General features: G+C 39.7%; 1 protein-coding gene and 1 pseudogene across 1 annotated transcript; both read right to left on the bottom strand.

Moving 5' to 3' along the window:
- Positions 1-214: 214 nt before the first annotated feature.
- LOC146474371 (uncharacterized) lies at positions 215-3,405 on the bottom strand. Its single transcript, XM_085117255.1, has 2 exons — positions 3,040-3,405; positions 215-2,080 (listed from the first exon to the last, which is right to left on the bottom strand). The coding sequence occupies exons 1-2, from the start codon at positions 3,403-3,405 to the stop codon at positions 1,025-1,027; spliced, it is 1,422 nt and encodes a 473-aa protein (XP_084973381.1). The 3' UTR covers positions 215-1,024.
- A 79-nt stretch (positions 3,406-3,484) lies between these two features.
- LOC146474372 (uncharacterized) lies at positions 3,485-24,236 on the bottom strand (annotated as a pseudogene).
- Between the last annotated feature and the right edge of the window lie 4 nt (positions 24,237-24,240).

Raw genomic sequence — 24,240 nt, forward strand, 5'->3', positions numbered from 1 at the left:
TATGATTGACAACGGTCCTTGCCCCATGCAACGGCACACCTAAATACTTAACTATCATGGGCCTCGAGATAAAATCACATTATGCTTATGTCATAATGTTGGCCTTTTATCACGAAACCCGCGTGTCTCTACTGAAACGGGACCCGAAGCTCTGCGTTACGTCGCACTAGTTTGCTGACGAGATTGACGGGAGATAAAATGATAACTGCTAATGTGGGATAAATTGGCCACAAAGTGACGCTTTTATTTCACCCGACATCAAGAATATCGATATAATAAACATCACGCAATCTCTTAAGCAAAGGTGGGGTTAAATATCGGCCACCGCCACAAAAATGTGGCAACCCCACCAAGACGAAAAGCAGAGCCTGGATATCACCGGTGACAAACCGAGAGAACGGTAACGGTAACGATGCGAGCCCATGACTGACCAACGTTACGTTCAACATGAAAACGATATAGCAGTGTAAATGATATAAACGGTGGCAGGCACAGCCCGTGAAAGAGACAAACAATTGAAGCAGTCTGGAGCAAGCTAAGAAAACCATATCAGTATCTAGATCTAGGAAAAATTAAAGACAACATAATCAAATACTACTATTCGAAATCGCTAAGCAATCAGAAAAATGAATGCCGAGGATGAACCGACAGCCCAATGTCTGACTCAATTCATCCTGGACTCAATCTGTAAACAATTGTCAGCTTGACGAGCGTGAAAAACAAATTATTCTAAAACGAGGCGGCGAATTAGCAGCCCATGACTGACCTAAGGCGCCTACCCGCGTTATGTAGGAATTTAAAGCCGTAGAATTTATAATCGACGCAAAGGCGAATGCACCGAAGCGGCGAATTAGCAGCCCATGACTGACCTAAGTTGCCTACCCGCGTTATTTAGGAATTGAGAGCCGTAGAATTTATAAGTAACGCAAAGGCGAATGCACCGCAGGCAAGAAATAAGAAAGGGTAGCAGCCCATGTCTGAACTACGCCATGACCCATTCATCCCTAAATATATTACTTAGTAGTTAGTTGGCATGTAAAGTGCCCGACCTGATGTAGAGCTTGAATGCGTCGGACTTCCAGCGACCAAGAGCCCGGATTTGAGCGTCGGAGTAACCATTCTCAGCTGCAAGACAAGCGGCCCCTATGCGGAAACTATGACTTTTATATCGAGAAGTGTCAAGCCCACAAAAAGTTAAACAACGACGTAGCTCAGAATTGAAATGGGTGATAGTAATAGGGCTCCCATCAGAACAGCAGAAAAGTGGCCCGGGCTTATTGCCTCTTAACCGACAATACTCGAGGAGCGATTTTACCGGGCAGAATGGAAGAGAATCTTCGCGTTCAATAATGATATCATGGGGCCGATTGTCCGTGTTATGTTTAAAGCAAGCAAGTGTGATCTTGACTCTGCGGATGTCAGCTGAACTCGTAAGGAAGCTGACGTTGCAGTATTGAACAACGCTATCAGGACAATCGAGGCTTTTGGTCGCTAGCTCTCCGACACGGAAAAACCCGTAAAAAGCTAATAAAAACATGGTGGAAAACGTAGTGCGCTGAGAGGCCGAAGAGTTGGTATGCTGCAATGAGCGGACCAGTTGATGGAGAACAGATCGTGTAATGGGCAGCCTAATATCAGCCGACTTCGAGCGACTGATAGCCCTCATAAGTTTTTGAATGACGAATGTTTTGGTAGGATCGTGGACACCGGCTATTTTGTGTACATAACTAATAGCGGAGAGATAAGACGTTACGGTTGCGGGTGCCAATTTTCGGGCGTTAAGATAGGAAATGAAAAGGGCCAAGGAAGCGCAGGTCAGGGGGAGCGAAGGGGGAGCTGAATTAAAATAGTGTGTGTAAAACTCGGTAAAGACTGCCCAAGTTCTCTGATACATTTTCCGAGTAGCAGAAGATAAGGAGGACTCAAGCAGAGCACTCAGGTTAGTGACCAACTCTCCGGCAGAAGGCTCTCGGGCACAGTCGTCGGAAATTCGTCCACCCCCGGACACAATACCTTGAACTTGTCGACCTGAAACCGGGAAATGTAATCGGCGGGAGTATTGTGAACACCTTGAATATGCCTAGCTCGAAACATTATGTTGTGTCGCAGAGAGGTTAACACCAGGTCACGGACCAATATCATCACCAAGTTGTGTTTAGAAGTGTGATGATTAATGATGTCAACCAAAGCAGCATTATCGGTGTTAAAAATGACACATCTGTTGGCCATCAAAGGCCCCCAGATGCGTAGAGCGATAACAATCGGGAAGAATTCTAAAAAGGTGATATTAAAATGCTTCCATGTTTCCGGCCACGCGCCGAAGAACCAATGCTTACCAAAGATAGCGCCATAGCCCTTCGAGCCGGCGGCGTCAGTAAATAACTCGAAAGGATTCGAGACCTCCCATAACTCAGTATAGAAAAAGGTCTTACCATTAAAGTTTTGTAAGAAAGAAAGCCAAACCTGAATGTCAAATTTCGTTTCCTTAGTCAAGCGAATACGGTGATGAGGGCGCTGGATGCCCCTGGTAAGATTGATCATTCGGCGAAGAAAAGCGCGGCCGGGGATGACAACCGAGCAGGTAAAATTCAAAAGGCCTAGTAAAGACTGAAGCTCTCGAAGCGTTACTTTACGCCTCGTATAAAAATGATGTAGTAGCAGCTGGCATTTTTGAAGCTTATCTTCCGGTAACCTAGCTTCCTGTCGCACCGAATCGAGAGTGATACCAGCAAACTGTAGCGTGTTGAATGGCCCGACGGTTTTCTCCTGTGCTATTGGAACCCCGAGATAGCTACATATGCGAAGGAAATTGTCAAGATCGGATTGACATTTTTCCTTCGTAGGGGCAATGAAGAGAAAGTCATCCAAAATGTGCACAACACCTGAGGCATTGAACAAATCTTTAGATAGCCACTCGAGAGCTGAGCTAAAAGCTTCGAAAATCGCACAGCTGGAACTACATCCCATTGGCAGAGCGCGATCAAAATAATACTGGTTAGCCCATTTCATGCCTAATAGAGCATGATCCTTAGGGTGAACCGGGATGATGCGAAATGCAGATTTAATATCGGTCTTAGCCATAAAACAGCCAGCTCCTAACTTCTTGATGACAGATATGGCATCACTAATAGACGCATAGTGAACTGATGAGAATTCTTCAGGAATGTAATCGTTAACAGATGAACCCTTAGGATACGACAAATGATGAATTAAGCGAAATTCAGAGGGATCCTTTTTGGGAACGATGCCTAAGGGAGAACAGCGTAAATTCGGAAAAGGGGGTGAAGAAAACGGGCCGGCTATTCTGCCCGCTTCGAGCTCCTTTTCTAGTTTAGCGGTAACAACGTGGGGTTGCTCTTGTGCACTCTTCAAATTAGGGGATTCGAAAGGGCGCCTTTCCCCCATAAACTTAATTCGAAAACCAAAAGAAAAGCCATCAATCAAATATTGTTTTAAAGCTGGAGCATAACCCTGCAAAAGAAAATCAAGCCTTTCCACCCTTACGGGGGTAACCGGACTGCTGAGTAGGGGGATGGGCTTGTTTGGCTCCGGGGCTGGCAGGGGGGGCGCGTTGTGAACTAGGGGACGAACAGTGACTTGAGGGGTGGGGTGAACCACATTTGAAACAAACGTGGTCGTAGCGGCACCCACCACAGAATCGCCCGGCGTGAAATGCCCAACAAGTTCCCTTCGGAAACGACTGGCGGTTCCGAGAGCGCGAGAGAGTGCGGTCGAGCACGAAAATTTGTCACTGCCCTTAGCCATAGTTCCCAATGAATAGTATCCCAAGGGTATTGGTCGGGAGCTGACTGTCTTATGTAACGAAACTGGTCGTCATAAAATGACCAGTCACCTGGTTTGGACGCAATGTCCCTCACGACCTCGCAGTATTTCATCAACCTAGGAGCCTCAGTAGGAAATTTCTCGACATAAATAGCGACAAAAGTATTAAAAGCTGACAACCACTGACTGAGGTTATGAATCTTCTTAGGTGGCTGGCTAGGTTCTAGTGTCAACTGGGGCTGAGTAGACGACGTACTTGAGGGAGTTAGGGACAGGGAATAACGATCGGTATTTGGGGACAACGAAAGCAACCCGCCAAAATCAACATATTCGTTACCCCAAATTTTTGCTTTGAGTTTTGGGTTGACTCTAGAGCCGAGAGCTATGGCTATGCTTGAAAATGGCTGCCGAGGGGAACTCTGAGGCTGAGTACCTTGTGTTATAGCTGTGATATCCCCTTGAATGGCCTCACTGGCGGAACGTTCCCCATCATTTTCAACAGGAGGAAATGAAGAAGCTCTGAGGTCTTGAGTCAAGCTGCGGGTGCCCCTGGGTCCCAACGCCTGTTGTATTGCCTGGGAAATGGTCGTCGAGATGGAGGTGGATAGCGTTTGCAGATCAACTGAGATCAAGTTCTGGTTGTGATGGTTGCTCTGGTTTTGAGAAGCAACAGCGTCGTCTGGAGAAACTTCAGAAAGGTCGGAGCCTCGCGTGCGTTTCGTTCTCCTTTGCGTGTTGGACTGATCGGAATGTGCACGCTACTTGGGTGGCATGGCTTATCAATAAAATTTCTTAGATAAGAAACTAGATTACGATAAAATAAAAATAATAACGTAAACCGCAGAGGGACAGCGCTGGAAATAATGCGCTTCATAGCGACGGAAATGAACGAAAAAATTATCAGATCATTTAGCGCCAGAAGTACTACAGTGCCTAAGGCAAAGGCAGAATACCGAGCGCAAAGGACACACCCAAAAACTGAGCGGTCGGAAAGGATTGTACACTCATGCGGTAACTGCCAGCACCTAACATTGAGCCAGAGCCAGTAAAATAATTATACGTGTACAGCCAAAAAGGAGTACATACGTACATACATACGACTGTATAACAAGTCGTGCAATCAAACAGCTTTGTAGCTGACTCAAACGTAGCCGCGCCTGTATAACAAGTCGTGCAATCAAACAGCTTTGTAGCTGAGTCAAACGTAGCCGCGCCCAAAAAGGGGCGATGGCTTACAGCAAATATATAAGGCCGACACAAACAATAGGTGAACGTGTCAATAAAACATCAAAGGCTCGGCATAGGGCACAACTGAGAGCTGGCAAAACATGTAAAGATCGGTATCAGAATGAAGCAAACTTAACAAACTCCTTCCGAGGAGGGAGAACTTGGCAAAAGGCGCAAAGATCGCAGGACTGCCCCTCTGAGACTACGATATAGCTTACGCTGTCCCCTAGAGTTCAAATGAACGCCATCGGGTGTATAAAAATTGTCTTTCGCCTGCCAAAACCCTCTATGGCCCCAAAACATGGCATATGGTATAGGATCTAACACAACCCTTAGGTATCGTGTTAACATGCCGACCTTTGTGTTAAAAGCCTCAGCTGAGAATCGGCGAATAGTCTGGCACACGCACACCAACTGCACCCCGCATGAATCGTGTAGGAAATGGACAAACTCATCGATTGCTGAACCAACACGTAAGGGCGAAAGAGTAACGAGGTCATTACTGCCTAGTTGGAGAATGACGACAGGACATGTGTGTCGAATTTTAACGTCTTTTCGACTGTTCTACCCCCAACTCCATGCCAACGTATTAGGACAGGCAAAGAGATTTGAAAGTCAAGATCAAAATCGTTGGAATTATTCCGGACGAACTGCTTTAAGCGCTTAATAGAGGAATGCCCGAGAATCAATACACGGGGGGTGGAGTTACACATGTCCCAACTATTGCCCGAAAAAACCTGCGCAGCTGAGGTCAAACGGTACAAAAGAACCCCAAAGTAGAAAAGAAAAACGAAGAAAAAGAAAAATGTTTAACTTGCCTGAAAAAATAATTTTTCTACAGTACCGGAGATCTGCGTTCGGATGTTAACACGATGGGAATGAAGGCGAGAAGGACCACGAGATAAATTGATCTTGCCTATAACCTCGGTGTTATTAGATATGACATCATTTCATTGGCTTAAGTTCTATGATTGACAACGGTCCTTGCCCCATGCAACGGCACACCTAAATACTTAACTATCACGGGCCTCGAGATAAAATCACATTATGCTTATGTCATAATGTTGGCCTTTTGCACATGCGCAACTCATCAGTAATGACTGCTGATCCTCATGCGCACTCATAAGTAATAACTGCACATGATCATGCGCAACTAATTAGTAATAATTTTCATGCTTCTGCGCAACTCATAAGTAATGACTGATTATGCTCATGCAAAGCTCATAAGTAATAACTGCGCATGCTCATGCATTACTCAAGAGTAATAAGTGCTCATGCTTATGCACAACTGTTCAGTAATAACTGCACATGCCCATGCGCAATTTATCAGTAATAATTGCTCATGCTCATGCACAACTCAAAAGTAATAACTGCTCATGCTCATGCCTTACTCAAGAGTAATATTTGCTAATGTTCATGCGGAACTCATCAGTAATAACTGCTCATGTTTATGAGCAACTCATCAGTAATAACTGCACATGCTCATGCGCAACTAATAAGTAATAACTGCTCATGCTCATGCGTTAGTAAAGAGTAATAACTGCACCTGCTCATGCGCAACTCATAAAAAATAACTGCTCATGCTCATGCATTACTCAAGAGTAATAAGTGCGCATGCTCATGCGCAACTAATAAGTAATAACTGCTCATGCTCATGCGTTAGTAAAGAGTAATTTCTGCACATGCTCATGCACAACTCATAAGAAATAACTGCTCCTGCTCATGCGTTACGCAAGAGTAAAAAGTGCTCATGCCCATGCGCAACTCTTCAGTAATAACTGCACATGCTCATGTGCAACTCATCAGTAATAATTGCTCATAATCATGCGCAACTCATAAGTAATAACTGCTCATGCTCATGCGTTACTAGAGAGTAATAACTGCTCATGCTCATGTGGAACTCATAAGTAATAACTGCTCATGATCATGCTTTACTCAAGAGTAATAAGTGCCTATGCACATGCGCAACTCATCAGTAATGACTGCTGATGCTCATGCGCAACTCATAAGTAATAACTGCACATGCTCATGCGCAACTAATTAGTAATAATTTCTCATGCTCATGCCCAACTCATAAGTAATGACTGATTATGCTCATGCAAAGCTCATAAGTAATAACTGCTCATGCTTATGCGTTACTTAAGAGTAATGACTGCTCATGCTCATGCTCAACTGTTCAGTAATAACTGCACATGCTCAAGCGCAACTCATGAGTAATAATTGCTCATGCTCATGCGTTACTCAAGAGTAATAACTGCTAATGCTCATGCGGAACTCATATGTAATAATTGCTCATGCTGATGCGTTACTCAAGATTGAGAAGTGCTCATGCTCATGCAAAACTCATCAGTAATAACTGCTCATGCTCATGAGCAACTCATCAGTATTTACTGCACATGCTCATGCACAACTTATAAGCAATAACTGCTCATCCTAATGCGTTACTCAAGAGTAAAAATTGCGCATGCTCATGCGCAAGTCATTAGTAATACCTGCTCATGCTCATGATCAACTATTCAGCAATAACTGCTCATGCTCATGCAGAACTCATAAGTAATAACTGCACATGCTTAGGCGCAACTCATAAGTAATAGCAGCTCATGCTCATGCGTTAGTCAAGAGTAATAACTGCACATGCTGATGCAAAGCTCATAAGTAATAACTGCTTATGCTCATGCGTTACTCAAGAGTAATAACTGCTCAGGCGGAACTCATAAGTTATAACTGCTCATGATAATTCTTTACTCAAGAGTAATAAGTGCTTTTGCACATGCGCAACTCATCAGTAATGACTGCTGATGCTCATGCGCAACTCATCAGTAATAATTGCTCATGCTCATGCGCAACTCATAAATAATAACTGCTCATGCTGATGCGGAACTCATAAGTAATAACTGCTCATGATCATGCTTTACTCAAGAGTAATAAGTGCTTATGCACATGCGCAACTCATGAGTAATGACTGCTGATGCTCATGCACAACTCATAAGTAATAATTGCACATGCGCATGCGCAACTCATAAGTAATGACTGCTCATGCTCATGCAAAGCTCATAAGTAATAACTGCTTATGCTCATGCGTAGCTCAAGAGTGATAAGTGCTTATGCTCATGCGCAACTTTTCAGTAATAACTGCATATGCTCATGCGCAAGTCTACATTAATAACTGCACATGCTCATGCCCAACTCAACAGTAATAATTCCTCATGCTCAAGCGCAACTCATAAGTAATAACTACTCATGCTCATGTGTTACTCAAGAGTAATAACTGCTCATGCTCATGCGGAACGTTACTCAAGAGTAATAAGTGCTCATGCTCATGCCTAACTCTTCAGTAATAACTGCACATGCTCATGCGCAACTCATCAGTAATAATTGCTCATGCTCATGCGCAACTCATATGTAATAACTGCTCATGCTCATGTGCAACTTATAAGTAATAAATGCTCATGCTCATGTGTTACTCAAGAGTAATAACTGCTCATGCGTATGCGTTACTCAAGAGTAATAACTGCTCATGCTCATGCGTTACTTAACAGAAATAACTGCTCATGCTCATGTGCAATTCATAAGTAATAACTACTCATGGTCATGCGCTACTCAAGAGTAGTAAGTGCTTATGCTCATGCGATAGTAATAAGTAATAAGTAATAATTGTTCATGCTCATGCAGAACTCATCACTAATAACTGCATATGCTCATGCGCAACTCTTAAATTACAACTCCTCATGCTCATGTGTTACTCAAGAGTAATAACTGCTCATGCTCATGCGTTACTGATAAGTAATAACTGCTCATGCTTATACGTTACTCAACAGAAATAACTGTTGATGCTCATGCGCAACTCATCAGTAATAACTGCTCATGGTCTTGCGTTACTCAAGAGTAATAAGTGCTCATGCTCATGCGAAACTCAGTAAGGAATTTCCACTGTACGGACGTTTAATGGACATTTAAAGCAGTAAATGTAACAGCTATTTTCTCTGAAATTAATCTTGGCTATATTATGGCGGCTAACGCTCGCCTTCGCTCAAAACCGGTCAGCTAAAATGCCGAACAAACGATTACGTAAGTCTTTAATAGTTAAGTTGTTTCGTATCCAGTTTGTGCTCTTGTTTTCCTTTAGTTACTCTTTCGTTTTTTTGCTTATTGTCTTTTATTTTGTGTTAATTTCAAATAACTTTCTATTAAGTAAAATCACTGGAACTATGACTAGTAAATCTCGCAGAACACATCCTACCAAAACAGTATTCGTTTGGTCGATTATTATTATTATTCAGTCATCATTAATACTACATTTGAAAAAAGAAGAGCTAAATGTATAAGATTCTATCTTTGAACATTCGAGGGAGAAACAGTTCTAGAAAAAGAAGACAAGTTTTTCGATGGCTGCACCGTCAACAGCCCGATATTATTTTTCTTCAAGAAACATATTCCACTCCTCAGACAATTAAAACATGGGAAACAGAGTGGGGTGGCAAAGTTGCTTACAGTCATGGTTCTTCACACAGTAGAGGAGTAATGATTTTGTTCAAACCGCGACTTGACGTGTGCATTGAAAAGATCATCACATATAATTATGGGAGGTGTGTCTTAATTGAAACTACCCTAGACGATACGAAAACGATATTTGTTAACGTTTACGCACCTAATGAAGCGAGGCATCAGGTTTCCTTCCTAAATGAACTTTTCAATTCTTTTCTTAAAGAATACATTAACGAGAATGTTGTACTCGGAGGTAATTTCAACTGTGTAATTAACAGCTTAGACAAGAAAGGTGGCAAATCGTTCGATGCAAGAAAGGTGTCAGTCATTGAACTCCAAACCCTGATCAAAACAAACAATTTGGTCGATTGATGGCGTTTTAAGAATCCCGACTCGGGCGGATTTACTTGGAGCAATGCCTCTCAAAAAATCCAAAGTCGGCTAGATTACCTCTTTGTTTCTAAAAGCTTGTGCAGACTTATTCGAGAGCGTAATATACTTCCAAACATCCATTCCGACCATTCTGCTGTACTGCTAAAAATTGCCCTTAACGAAGACAGTCCTACACGCGGACCAGGCTTCTGGAAGTTTAATAATTCGCTTTTGATGGATAGCGACTATGTTGAATTGCTAACTTTTATACTCCCTGAATTTGTAAATAAACATTGCGAAGTAAGTGATAAAGGTTTGTTCTGGGAAATGATCAAAATGGAAATCAGGGCTTTCACGATCAAATATTCGAAACGTAAAGCAAAGAAAAAGCGCGATGAGGAAAAAGCTCTGCAAACAATGCTAATAGATATTCAAAATAAGCTGCAAGTAAACTACAATGAAAGCGACAAAGCAGAAATGGACAAACTGAAAGCCAAACTCTCCAGAATAGAGGCTATCAAAACAGAAGGCACAATCGTCCGTAGTAGAGCACGGTGGTATGAGCACGGCGAGAAAAATAGCAAATATTTTTATAGCTTAGAAAAAACAAACTATAGAAGAAAACATGTGAGTTCTATAATTAATCACGAAGATAAGAGGATAACAGATCCAAAACAGATTCTTCAAGAAATGGAACTCTTCTTTAAAGAAATATACACCTCTAAAAATATGAACCCACAACTTCCTGAATTCAGTGATCTCTTTGAAAATATCGAGTGTACGTTATCACAAGAAGAAGCTGCAACCTGTGAGGGTGAAGTAAAGCTCGAGGAATGCTACAATGCATTTAAGATAATGGCTGCTAACAAAAGCCCAGGCTCAGATGGTTTTACCACGGAGTGTTATCAATACTTTTGGAACTTGTTAGGACACTATATGATCGAAAGTTTCAACTATGCATTTCAAAACGGAATTCTTTCCATCTCTCAGCGACAAGGGGTAATTTCCCTTATTCCAAAAAAGAAAAATAATTTAGAGTTTTTAAAAAACTGGAGACCGGTCTCAGTTTTGAACGTAGATTATAAAATTTTAACTAAGGTTATCGCTCTCCGGTTAGAAAAGGTATTGGCGAAAATTATTTCTTCTAGTCAATCCGGTTACGTAAAAGGGAGATACATTGGCGAAAGTATAAGATTAATCAAAGACGTAATGGATTTCACAAAAGTAAATAACTTGCCTGGGATCGCTGTTTTCCTAGACTTCGAGAAAGCTTTCGATTCAGTAGAATGGGACTTTCTTCAAAAATGTCTTCAATCTTTCAATTTCGGCCCACAACTTAGGCGTTGGGTTAGCATTTTTTACAACAACATTACTAGTTGCGTTTTAAATAATGGGTACGCATCAAATCACTTTTTCCTAGAACGAGGAGTATGTCAAGGCTGCCCCCTTTCAGGTATGCTTTTTATTATTGCAATAGAAGTGTTAGCTCAAAGAATAAGAAATTCCAATGATATAGAAGGCATAAAAATTCAAGATAATAGAATAGTTAAATTATCTCAATACGCAGACGACACTACAGCTATTCTCGCCAATGTTCATTCCGTTAGTAACCTTTTTGCTCTGCTCTCCCGATTTGAAAGATGCGCGGGACTAAAGATAAATGTATCAAAATCTGAGATTTTATGGCTCGGCTCAATGACACATAGGAAAGACGGAATTTTAAATATTCAAGTAAGAGATGAACCTGTGTACGCTTTAGGTACTCACTTCTCGTATGATGAAAAGTTATCAGACCAGAGAAACTTCCTCGACAAGCTAACAAAGTTACAGAAAACCTTAAATTTCTGGTCCCAAAGGGACATCTCAATTTATGGAAGAATAAATATTGTCAAAACATGAGCCCTTTCGAAGGTCAATTTTATCTGTAGTTCTTTGGAGACACCACCTTACTTCGTAGAAGAAGTGAACAGAAAGATTTTCGACTTCGTATGGAATCATAAACCCGCGAAAATCATAAAGTCAACTTTAATAAAATCTAAGAAAGAAGGTGGCTTGGAAATGAAAGATTTCGTTATCTTTGACAAAGCTTTAAAACTAAACTGGGTAAACCGTCTATGTTCAGACCATGACGCTCCATGGAAATATATTCCAACCTCTCTTCTTGCTAATGTCGGTGGCGCCTTCTTATTTCAGTGTAATTATGACTGCAAACTTCTTTGCCTAAGTGAACACCTCACCAGATTTTACAAAGATATCATTACCTATTGGCAGAAAATTGCTGTAAGCTGTCCCCAAAACAACGTTGAGGTGTTAAATCAAGTGATCTAGAACAATAGGTTTTTAATTGTTGATAAAAAATCGATCTATTTTCCGCGCTGGCATCAGACTGGAATCATTTACATTTCAGATTTATTTGACGCAGAAAAGAACTGTTTTCTATCTTTTAACTCCCTCTGCGAAAAATATAACGCAAAGTTTAATTTTCTCCAATACTACAGCATGCTTTCTTCTGTTCCTGCCTCCTGGAAAAAGCTATTAAATTCTAGTGAACGACCCCACATCGCATCTGTTAACTCAATTAGCGACTTATTGTCATGCAAAGCTTTATATGAAAAACTACTATCTCTGGAAACGTTACCACCACCCACGAAAGAAAAAAAACTTATATAATATGGTTTACAAAGAATAATTTGAGTAAAGTGTACCTCTTACCCTTTAATGTCACAAAGGAAACAAAATTGACGATGTTCCAGTATAAGATCCTTCATCGCATTCTACCCACAAATAGTTTATTGCATAAAATAAAGAAAGTTGACTCTCCAAATTGCCCATTTTGCCCTTCCGAGATCCATACTATTTGGCACTTGTTTATAGAATGTTCGCAAGCCAACTCTTTTCTGGGTAGAAATTCAAGACTGGTATGGTAACCAAAGTGGAACGAAACTCCATCTTTCGAACTTAGATGTTTTATATGGTGTATTTCACTCCTCTCGATACTGTTTAGCCCTAAATCATCTCATCATCATAGGAAAATACTATTTATACATCAACTCCAATGCCAGAAATAAAGTTCAGTTTGGTGAATTTAAATCTCTAGTTCGCGACAAATTAGTTTTGGAACGATACATCACGAGTAAACCAGGCACACAAGCTAAATATATCAAAAAGTGGGATTTCTTACAAAATATTTAGTTCTTCTTTCTCTAAGGTGTGTTCTACAAAATGAGTGATCAAAATTTTTTATGATATTTACCTAATCAATATATATATATATATATATCTATATTTTGTTTTGTTTACGGTGTTAGTAATGTTGTAAGTGAAGTTAGTAGTAAATGAAAAGTAGTTAATAGTATATACAGCCACATTGTTAGTAATTAAGCTAAGTAATTGTATGTTTGAAACACTATTTTAATGGCAAATAGAGTTTTGTATTATTAGTAGTGTAAGTAGTCTGTAGTGAACGCATTGTAATATAATGTAAGTAATATGTTCTTGAAAATAAAGTCTAATTTTGTTAAAAAAAAAACTCATAAGTAATAACTGCACATGCTCATGCACAACTAATAAGTAACAATTGCTCATACTCATGGGTAACTCAAAAGTAATAATTGCTCATGCTCATGCGCAACACATAAGTAATAACTGCTCATGCTCGTACGAATCTCATAACTAATAATTGCTATTGCTCATGCGCAACTCATAAGTAATAACTGCTCATGCTCATGCGTTACTCTAGAGTAATAACTGCTCATGCTCATGCGGAACTCATAAGTAATAACTGCTCGTACTCATACGGTACTCAAGAGAAAAAAGTGCTCATGCTCATGCTCATGAGCAACTCATCAGCTATAACTGCACATGCTCATGCGGAGCTCATAAGTAATAACTGCTCATGCTCATGCGTTAGTCAAGAGTAATAAATGCACATGCTCATGCGCAACTCATAAGCAATAACTGCTCATGCTTACACGTTACTCAAGAGTAATAAGAACTCATGCTCATGCGCAAGTCGTCAGTAATAACTACTCATGTTCATGAGGAACTCATCAGTAATAACTCCTCATGCTCATGCGGAACTCATAAGTAATAACTGCACATACCCATGCGCAACTCATAAAAAATAACTGCTCATGCTCATGCATTACTCATAAGTAATACCTGCTCATGCTCATGGGAAACTCATAATTAAGAACAGCGCATTCTCATGCCCAACTCTTATATGTAATAACTGCACATGCTAATGCGTTACTCAAGAGTAATAACTGCTCATGTTCATGCGCAACTCATGAGTAATAACTGCTTATGCTCATGCGTTACTCAAGAGTATTAAGTGCTCATGCTCATGCGAAACTAATTAGTAATAACTGCTCATCCTCATGTGTTACTCAAGAGTAATAAGTGCTCATGCTCATGCAAAACTCATAAGTAATAACTGCTCATGCTTATGCTCAACTCATAAGTAATAACTGTTCATCCTCATGCGCAACTTACAAGTAATGACTGCTCATGCTCATGCAAAGCTCATAAGTAATAACTGCTCATGCCCATGCCTAAGTCAAGAGTAATAACTGCACATGCTGATGCGCAACTCATAAGCAATAACTGCTCATTCTCATGCGTTACTCAAGAGTAATAACTGCACATACTCATGCGGAACTCATAAGTAATAACTGCACATGCTCATGTGCAACTCATCAGTAATAACTGCTCATGCTCATGCGTTACTGATAAGTATTCACTGCTCATGCTCATGCGCAACTCATAATTAAGAACAGGGCATTCTCATGCGCAACTAAAGTGTGATAACTGCTTGTGTTCATGCGCAACTCATCAGTAATAACTGCTCATGCTTATGCGTTACTCAAGAGTAATAAGTGCTCAAGCGCAACTCATAAGCAATAACTGCTCATTCTCATGCGTTATTCAAGAATAATAAGTGCTCATAATCATGCACAACTCATCACTAATAACTGCTCATGCTCATGAGCAACTCATCAGTAATAACTGCACATGCTCATGCGCAATCATAGGTAATAACTGCTCATGCTGATGCGCAACTCATAAGCAATAACTGCTCATTCTCATGCGTTAATCAAGAGTACTAAGTGCTCATAATCATGCACAACTCATCACTAATAACTGCTCATGCTCATGTGCAACTCATAATTACGAACAGCCCATTCTCATGCGCAACCCACATGTAATAACTGCACATGCTAATGCTAATGCTAAAGCGTTACTCAAGTGTAATAACTGCTCATGTTCATGCACAACTCATCAGTAATAACTGCTCATGATCATGCAGAACTCATATCTAATAACTGCACATGCTCATGCACAACTCTTAAGTAATAACTGCTCATGCTTATGTGTTACTCAAGAGTAATAACTGCTCATGCTTATGCGTTACTCATAAGTAATAACTGCTCATAATCATGCGTTACTCAAGAGTAATAAGTGTTCATGCTCATGCGCAAGTCATCAGTAATAACTGCTCATGCTCATGCGGAACTCATAAGTAATAAATGCTCATGCTTATGTGTTACTCAAGAGTAATAAGTGCTCATGCTCATGCGCAACTCATCAGTAATAACTGCTCATGCTCATGAGCAACTCATCAGTAATAACTGCACAAGCTTATGCGCAACTCATAAGTAATAACTGCATATGCTCATGCGCAACTCATAAGTAATTACTGCTCATGCTCATGCGTTACTCAAGAGTAATAAGTGCTCATGCTCATGGGGAACTCATCAGTAATAACTGCTCATGCTCATGAGCAACTCATCAGTAATAACTGCTCATGCTCATGCGGAACTCAAGTAATAACTGCACATGCTCATGTGTTACTCAAGAGTAATAAGTGCTCATGCTCATGCGAAACTCATCAGTAATAACTGCTCATGCTCATGAGCAACTCATCAGTAATAACTGCACAAGCTCATGCGCAAGTCATAAGTAATAACTGCACATGCTCATGCGAAACTCATAAGTAATAACTGCTCATGCTCATGCGTTACTCAAGAGTAATAATTGCTCATGCTCATGCGCAAATCATCAGTAATAACTGCTCATACTCATGAGTAACTCGTCAGTAATAACTGGTCATGCTCATGCGTTACTCAAGAGTAATAAGTGTTCATGCTCATCCGCAAGTTATCAGTAATAACTGCTCTTGCTCATGCGCAATTCATATGTAATAACTGCTCATGCTTATGCGCAACTCATAAGTAATAACTGCTCATGATCATGCGTTACTCAAGAGTAATAAGTGCTCATGCTCATGCGCAAGTCATGAGTAATAACTGCTCATGCTCATGCTCAACTCATAAGTAATAAGTGCTCATGCTCATGCGTTACCTTAGAGTAATAAGTGTTCATGCTCATGCGCAAGGCATCAGTAATAACTGTTCATGCTCATGAGCAAGTCGTCAGTAATAACTGCTCATGCTCATGCGATCCTCATCGGTAATAACTGCACATGCTCATGCGCAACTCATAAGTAATAACTGCTCATGCTCATGCGTTACTCGTAAGTAATAACTGCTCATGCTCATGAGCAACTCATATATGTAATAACTGCACATGCTAATACGTTACTCAAGTGTAATAACTGCTCATGCTCATGCGCAACTTATTAGTAATAACTGCTCATGCCCATGTGCTACTCAAGAGTAATAAGTGCTCATGCTCATGCGAAACTCATAAGTAATAACTGCTCATGCTTATGCTCAACTTATAAGTAATAACTTTTCATGCTAATGGCGTTACTCAACTGTAACAACTGCTCATGTTCATGCGCAACTCATCAGTAATAACTTCTCATGCTCATGCTCATGCAAAGGTAATCCTCGTGTACTTTGGAAGACATTTAACGAAATCACCTCAAGAAAGTCCAGTTCACAGGTCAATCCTATCAGTGAGTCAGACGACATCTTGTACACTGATAATGAATCTAAAGCAAACCTTTTGAATACGCATTTCTTCCTGATCGGTCTTAAACTGGCAACCAAAATAAAAGAAAAGGTTCAATCTGTGGTCAGTAATGTTACTACGTGTTTCTCGCCTTCTGGAAGTACCACCGAAGAAAATTCGTTTTCTTTTTTATATATCACTGAATCGTTCGTTCTCAAGCAGTTTAAGGCTTTAAAAACTAATAATGCCATAGGATTAGACCGCATCAGTGGTAGATTGTTGAGAGACTCTGCTGATTGTATAGCACCTGTTCTGACCAGACTATTCAACCGGTCTCTTCAGACAAGCGCCTTCCCAGCAATCTGGAAGCAGGGTAAAGTAACCGCTCTGTTTAAAGCAGGAGAGCACACTGACTGTAATAACTATAGGCCCATTACTGTTCTCCCAACCATTAGCAACATTCTTGAACGGGCTGTGCACATACAGCTGTATGGTTACTTGTCTGAGTCCAAACTGCTCACCCAAAACCAATTCGGTTTTCACCCTAAACTGTCTACTGTAACTGTTCTCGCCCATTTTACCGACAACATTCTTCAGAGCTTAGACAGCGGCTGTATGACCGGTGCAGTTTTCATAGATCTTTCGAACGCATTCGATACAGTGGATCATGAGATTCTTGTAAGAAAACTCAAGTCTATTGAAAAAGTCGAAAAATGGTTTGTGTCTTACCTGAATAACCGACATCAAGTAACATCAATTGAAAACTGTCTGTCCCCTTCTCACGAAGTTCGCGTTTGCGTATCGCAAGGGAGCATCCTTGGTCCACTTCTATTTCTAAGCTACGTAAACGACCTCCCACACTGCTTGGAGTACTGCAAAGTTGTCATGTATGCACACGACACTGTGTTATACTATAGTGGGAAAAGCTGCCACGAAATTTAATCGCATCCAAATGCCGACCTTGGCAAGTTAGCCCATTGGTTTGATAACAATTACCTAACTTTAAACACGTCCAAATCTAAGTTCGTACTGTTTGGCAGCAATCGTAAATTGCAAAGTTGCCATGATGTCAAGCTTGTTATGGATAATGTTTGCCTCGAGAATTCAGATTCAATCAAGTACCTTGGCGTGAAATTCACAAAAACATGACTTGGAATGAGCAAATCGATTCATTAATTACCAAAGTGAATCAAAGGATTGGCCTATTGAAACGTGTCAAGCCTCTGTTACCGGCAGATGCACGGATTACACTGTATAACACTTTGATTAGTCCCCTTTTCGACTATGCTGATGTTATCTGGGGTGACAAAGATAACACTACACTTATGGGCGATTTGCAGATTCTGCAAAATAAGGTAGCAAAAGGTATCCTTGATTTGCCTGGCTATGCCTCATCAACCGATGCACTCAAGTCACTTGGCTGGCCAACCTTGTCCCAACGTCGCCTTGTAAATAGATACATGATCACTTTTAAGTATATTCATGGACTTTTAGATTATAATTTTAATATTCCTAAGAACAGCGACATCCATTCCTATAATACCCGGAGAAAGAATGATTTCCGTCTTCCACAAGTATGAACTAACTACGGAAAGAAGACACTCCTTTACCAGGGTATTAACGAATGGAACCTTTTAGAACACTCTCTTTCAAAGACATAAAATCGTTTTTAATTTTTAAGCAACGTATCAAAGAGCGTGTTTTTAGCTAGTTTTTAATTCTTAATTCTTATTTTTATTTCTTACCGCTGACTTTGTATTTTCTACTTTTAAGTAATTGTAATTTTTAAAATCATTGTAATTTTTAAATCATTTCTCAATCTACAGGGCCCCACTGAATATCACTTTCGTTATGAGGGCTCCCTGTATAAAGATTGTTATTATTATTATTATTATTATTATTATTATTATTATTATTATTATTATTATTATTATAGAACTCATAACTAATAACTGCACATGCTCATGGGCAACTCATAAGTAAAAACTGCTCATGCTCATCTGTTTCTCAAGAGTAATAACTGCTCATGCTCATGCGTAACTTAACAGTAATAACTGCTGATGCTCATGCGCAGCTCATAAGTAATAACTGCTCATGGTAATGCGTTACTCAAGAGTAATAAGTTTTCACCCTCAAGCGAAACTCATAAGTAATAACTGCACATGCTCATACGCAACTCATAAGTAATAACTGCTCATGCTCATGCTCAACTCATAAGTAATAACTGTTCATGCTCATGCACAACTTATAAGTAATAACTTCTCATGCTAATGCGTTACTCAAGTGTACTAACTGCTTATGTTCATGCGCAAATCATCAGTAATAACTGCTCATGCTCATGCAGAACTCACAACTAATAACTGCACATGCTCATGTGTTTCTCAAGAGTAATAACTGTTCATGCTCATGCGATACTCAAGAGTAATAACTGCTCATGCTCATGCCTTACTCAACAGTAATAACTGCTGATACTCATGCGCAACACATAAGTAATAACTGCTCATGGTCATGCGTTACTCCAGAGTAATAAGTGCTCATACTCATGCGACACTCATAAATAATAACTACACATGCTCATACGCAACTCATAAGTAATAACTTGTCATGCTAATGTTCAACTCATAAGTAATAACTGTTCATGCTCATGCACAACTTATAAGTAATAACTTCTCATGCTAATGCGTTACTCAAGTGTAATAACTGCTCATGGTCATGCACAACTCATCAGTAATAACTGCTCATGCTCATGCAGAACTCATAACTCATAACTGCACATGCTCATGGGAAACTGATAAGTAATAACTGCTCATGCTCATGTGTTACTCAAGAGTAATAAGTGCTCATGCTCATGCAGAATTCACAACTAATAACTGCACATGCTCATGCGCAACTTATAAGTAATAACTTCTCATGCTAGCGCGTTACTCAAGTGTAATAACTGTTCATGTTCATGCAGAAATTATAACTAATAACTGCACATGCTCATGGGCAACTCATAAGTAATAACTGCTCATGCTCATGTGTTACTCAAGAGTAAAAACTGCTCATGCTCATGCCTTACTTGAGAGTAATAACTGCTCATGCTCATGCGCTACTCGACAGAAATAACTGCTGATGCTCATGTGCAACTCATAATTTTGGGGCTCACGGATTTAACGTTAAGTCCGTGAGCCCGGAAATTATACATTACACACCTAGCGGCAGGATTTTTGTAACATCCTGCACGTATATGTGTGGGTGTTTTTACTGTTCACACCCTAGTGGAACGTCATTTGTACTGTAAAATTTAGGCATAAAATAAGTTCCCCTAACTATCTTGTTCAACCCTGACGAAGTGTGTAGTTATCACACGAAACCGGTAGGATAATAAAACAAGTTGACAAGATTCGTTGCTCTGTGCTGCTCACTAGTTTTTATTTTTAAAAAAATCACCATGGCGCAAAACACAGTTTTCCAAAAAGAGTTGTATTTCACGAGTGGATTTGATGTCAAACGCATTTTTTGGTGAGAAATGGTGAAAACTTGGCCACACGCTGTTTTCAACCCACAATGGAGGAAAACACAGTTTTCAAGAAAGGGTGTTATTCCGTGAGTGGATTTGATGACAAACACATTTTTCAGCGAGAAATGGTGAAAATTTGGCAAAACGCGGCTTTCAACACAATGGAGGAAAACCGTTTTCAAGAAAGAGTTGTAATCCATTAGTGGATTTGATGCAAAACGCATTTTTCAGGGAGAAATGGTGAAAATTTTGAAAAACGCTGTTTTCAACCCACAATGGAGCAAAACAAAGTTTTCAAGAAATAGTTTTATTGCATGACTGGGTTTAATGCAAAACGCATTTTTCAGCGAGAAATAGTTAAAACGTGGCAAAACGCTCTAATTAACCCACAATGGAGCAAGACACAGCTTTGGAAAAAGTTTTTTTATTCCATGAGTGGATTTCATGCAAAACGCATTTTTAAGCGACGAATGGTGAAACTTTTGCAACACGCTGTTTTCAACCTAAAATAGACAAAACTCAGTTTTCAAGAAAGAGTATTATTTCATGAGTGGATTTGATGCAAAACACATTTTTAAGCGACATATGGTAACAATTTGACAAAACGCTTTTATCAATCCAGAATGGAGCAATACATAGTTTTAAAAAAAGAGTTGTTTTCCATGACTGGATCTGATGCAAACCTCATTTTTCAACGAAAAATGTGAAAATTTTTAAAAAGGCTTTTTTTTAACCGAAAAAGGAGCAAAACACAGTTTTAAAGATGAGTTGTATTCCATGACTGGATCTGATGCAAAACGAATTTTTCAGCGGAAAATGGTGATAATTTTTAAAAACGCTGTTTTAACCCAAAATAGCGCAAAACAGTTTTCAAGAAAGAGTTTTATTCCATGACTGGATTTGATGCAAAACGCATTTTTCAGTGAGAAATGGTTTAAATTTGGCAAAACGCGGCATTCAGCACACGATTGAGGAAAACAGTTTTCAAAAAAGGTTTGTATTCCATGAGTGGATTGATGCTAAATGCATTTTTTTGCTAGAGATAGTAAAACATTTGTTAAATTGCTCTTTTCAACCCACAATGGAGGAAAAAATTGTTTCCAGAAGAAGTTTTATTTCATGAGTGGATTTGATGCGAAACGCATTTTTCAGCGAGAAATGGTCAAAATTTGGAAAAACGCTGTTTCCAACCCAAATTGGAGAAAAACAGTTTTCAAGAAAGAGTTATATTGCATGACTGGGTGTGATGCAAAACGCATTTTTCAGCGAGAAATGGTCAAAATTTTGAAAAACGCTGTTTTCAACCAACAATGGAGCAAAACACAGTTTTCAAGAAAGAGTTATATTGCATGACTGGGTTTGATGCAAAACGAATTTTTCAGCGAGAAACGGTGAAGACTTGGCAAAACGCTCTTACGAACCCACAATGGAGCAAAACACAGTTTTAAAGAGAGTTTTATTCCATGACTGGGTTTGATGCAAAACCCATATTTCAGCGAGCATTGGTGATAATGTGGCAAAACGCTGTTTTCAACTCACCATGGCGCAAAACACAGTTTTCAAGAAAGAGTGTATTGCATGACTGGATTTGATGCAAAACCCATTTTTCAGCCAGAATTAGTGATAATTTAGCAAAACGTTGTTTTCAACTGAGCATGGCGCAAAACACAGTTTTCAACAAAGAGTTCTATTCCATGAGTGGATTTGTTGCAAAACGTATTTTTCAGTGAGAAATGGTTTAAATTTGGCAAAACGCGGCTTTCAACACACAATGGAGGAAAACACCGTTTTCAAAAAAGATTTGTATTCCATGAGTGGATTTGATGCAAAACCTTCTTTTCTGCGAGAATTGGTAAGAATTCGGCGAAACGCTGTTTTGAACTCACCATAGCGCAAAACACAGTTTTCAAGAAAGAGTTTTAATTCACGAGTGGATTTGATGTCAAACGCATTTTTCCGTGAGAAATTGTTAAAACTTGGCAACACGCTGTTTTCAACCCACAATTGAGGAAAACACAGTTTTCAAAAAAGATTTGTATTCCAAGAGTGGATTTGATGCAAAACCCATTTTTCAGCGAGAATTGGTGAAAATGTGACGAAACGCTGTTTTCAACTTACCATGGCGCAAAACACAGTTTTCAAGGAAGAGTTGTATTCCATGAGTGGATTTGATGCAAAACCCCATTTTTCAGCGAGAATTGGTAAAATTTGGCGAAACCCTGTTTTCAACTCACCATAGCGCAAAACACAGTTTTCAAGAAAGAGTTTTAATTCGCGAGTGGATTTGATGTCAAACGCAATTTTCCGTGAGACATAGTGGAAAGTTGGCAACACGCTGGTTTCAACCCACAATTGAGGAAAACACAGTTTTCAAACAAGATTTGTATTCCAAGAGTAGATTTGATGCAAAACCCATTTTTCAGCGAGAATTGGTGAAAATGTGACGAAACGCTGTTTTCAACTTACCATGGCGCAAAACACAGTTTTCAAGGAAGAGTTGTATTCCATGAGTGGATTTGATGCAAAACCCCATTTTTCAGCGAAAATTGGTAAAATTTGGCGAAACCCTGTTTTTAACTCACCATAGTGCAAAACACAGTTTTCAAGAAAGAGTTTTATTTCAGGAGTGGATTTGATGTAAAACGCATTTTTTGATGAGAAATGCTCTAAATTTGGCAAAACGCGGCTTTCAACCCACAATGGAGCAAGACACAGTTTTCGAAAAAGATTTGTATTCCATGAGTGGATTTAATGCAAAACGAAATTTTTTGCTAGAAATGGTGAAAATTTGGCAAATCGCTCTTTTCAACCCACAATGGAGGCAAAAACAGTTTAAAGAAAGAGTTTTAATCCATGAGTGGATTTGATAGAAAACGCATTTTCGGCGAGAAATGGTGAAAATTTTGAAAAACGCTGTTTTCAACCCACAATAAAGCAACACACAGTTTTCAAGAAAGAGTTGTATTCCATTTGATGCAAGGCCCACATTTCAGCGAGAAATGTGACGAAACGCTGTTTTCAACTTACCATGGCGCAAAACACAGTTTTCAAGAAAGAGTTTTAATTCACGAGTGGATTTGATGTCAAACGCATATTTCCGTGAGAAATGGTGAAAACTTGGCAACACGCTGTTTTCAACCCACAATTGAGGAAAACATAATTTTCAAAAAAGATTTGTATTCCAAGAGTGGATTTGATGCAAAACCCATTTTTCAGCGAAAATTGGTAAAATTTGGCGAAACGCTGTTTTCAACTCACCATAGTGCAAAACACAGTTTTCAAGAAAGAGTTTAATTTCACGAGTGGATTTGATGTAAAACGCATTTTTTGATGAGAAATGGTGGAAATCTGGCAAAACGCGGCTTTCAACCCACAATGGAGCAAAACACAGATTTCGAAAAAGATTTGTATTCCATGCGTGGATTTAATGCAAAACGCAAGTTTTTGCTAGAAATGGTGAAAATTTGGCAAATCGTTCTTTTCAACCCACAATGGAGGCAAAAACAGTTTAAAGAAAGAGTTTTAATCCATGAGTGGATTTGATCGAAAACGCATTTTCGGCGAGAAATGGTGAAAATTTTGAAAAACGCTGTTTTCAACCCACAATAAAGCAACACACAGTTTTCAAGAAAGAGTTGTATTCCATGAGTGGATTTGATGCAAAACCCACATTTCAGCGAGAATTGCGGTGAAACGCTGTTTTTAACTCACCATAGCGCAAAATACAGTTTTCAAGAAAGAGTTGTATTTCACAAGCCTCCACACGTACACGTAATCGCCGTAAACGCAAACCACATAACACTCGCACAACCATCAGACTTGACACAACCTCTGTCATTAACCTGTCACAAACTCCACTTTCTAACGACGAATCATCAGTTCTTGCTCGCGGTTTAACCTTTTGCCCTACACCCAGACGTATTGACTGGTCAGAAGTGTCACCTGACATTAAT

Source organism: Pavona decussata, unplaced genomic scaffold, assembly GCF_977016875.1.
Source record: "Pavona decussata unplaced genomic scaffold, jaPavDecu1.1 SCAFFOLD_90, whole genome shotgun sequence".
NCBI classification, from domain to species: domain Eukaryota; kingdom Metazoa; phylum Cnidaria; class Anthozoa; order Scleractinia; family Agariciidae; genus Pavona; species Pavona decussata.

Excerpts from the sequence above, each read along its gene's own strand:
- LOC146474371 (XM_085117255.1), bottom strand. The coding sequence starts at position 3,405 with ATGGGGGAAAGGCGCCCTTTCGAATCCCCTAATTTGAAGAGTGCACAA. Across the intron at positions 2,081-3,039 it reads CTGCATTTCGCATCATCCCG|GCATATTCAAGGTGTTCACA; the intron begins GTTCACCCTAAG and ends GTTTCGAGCTAG.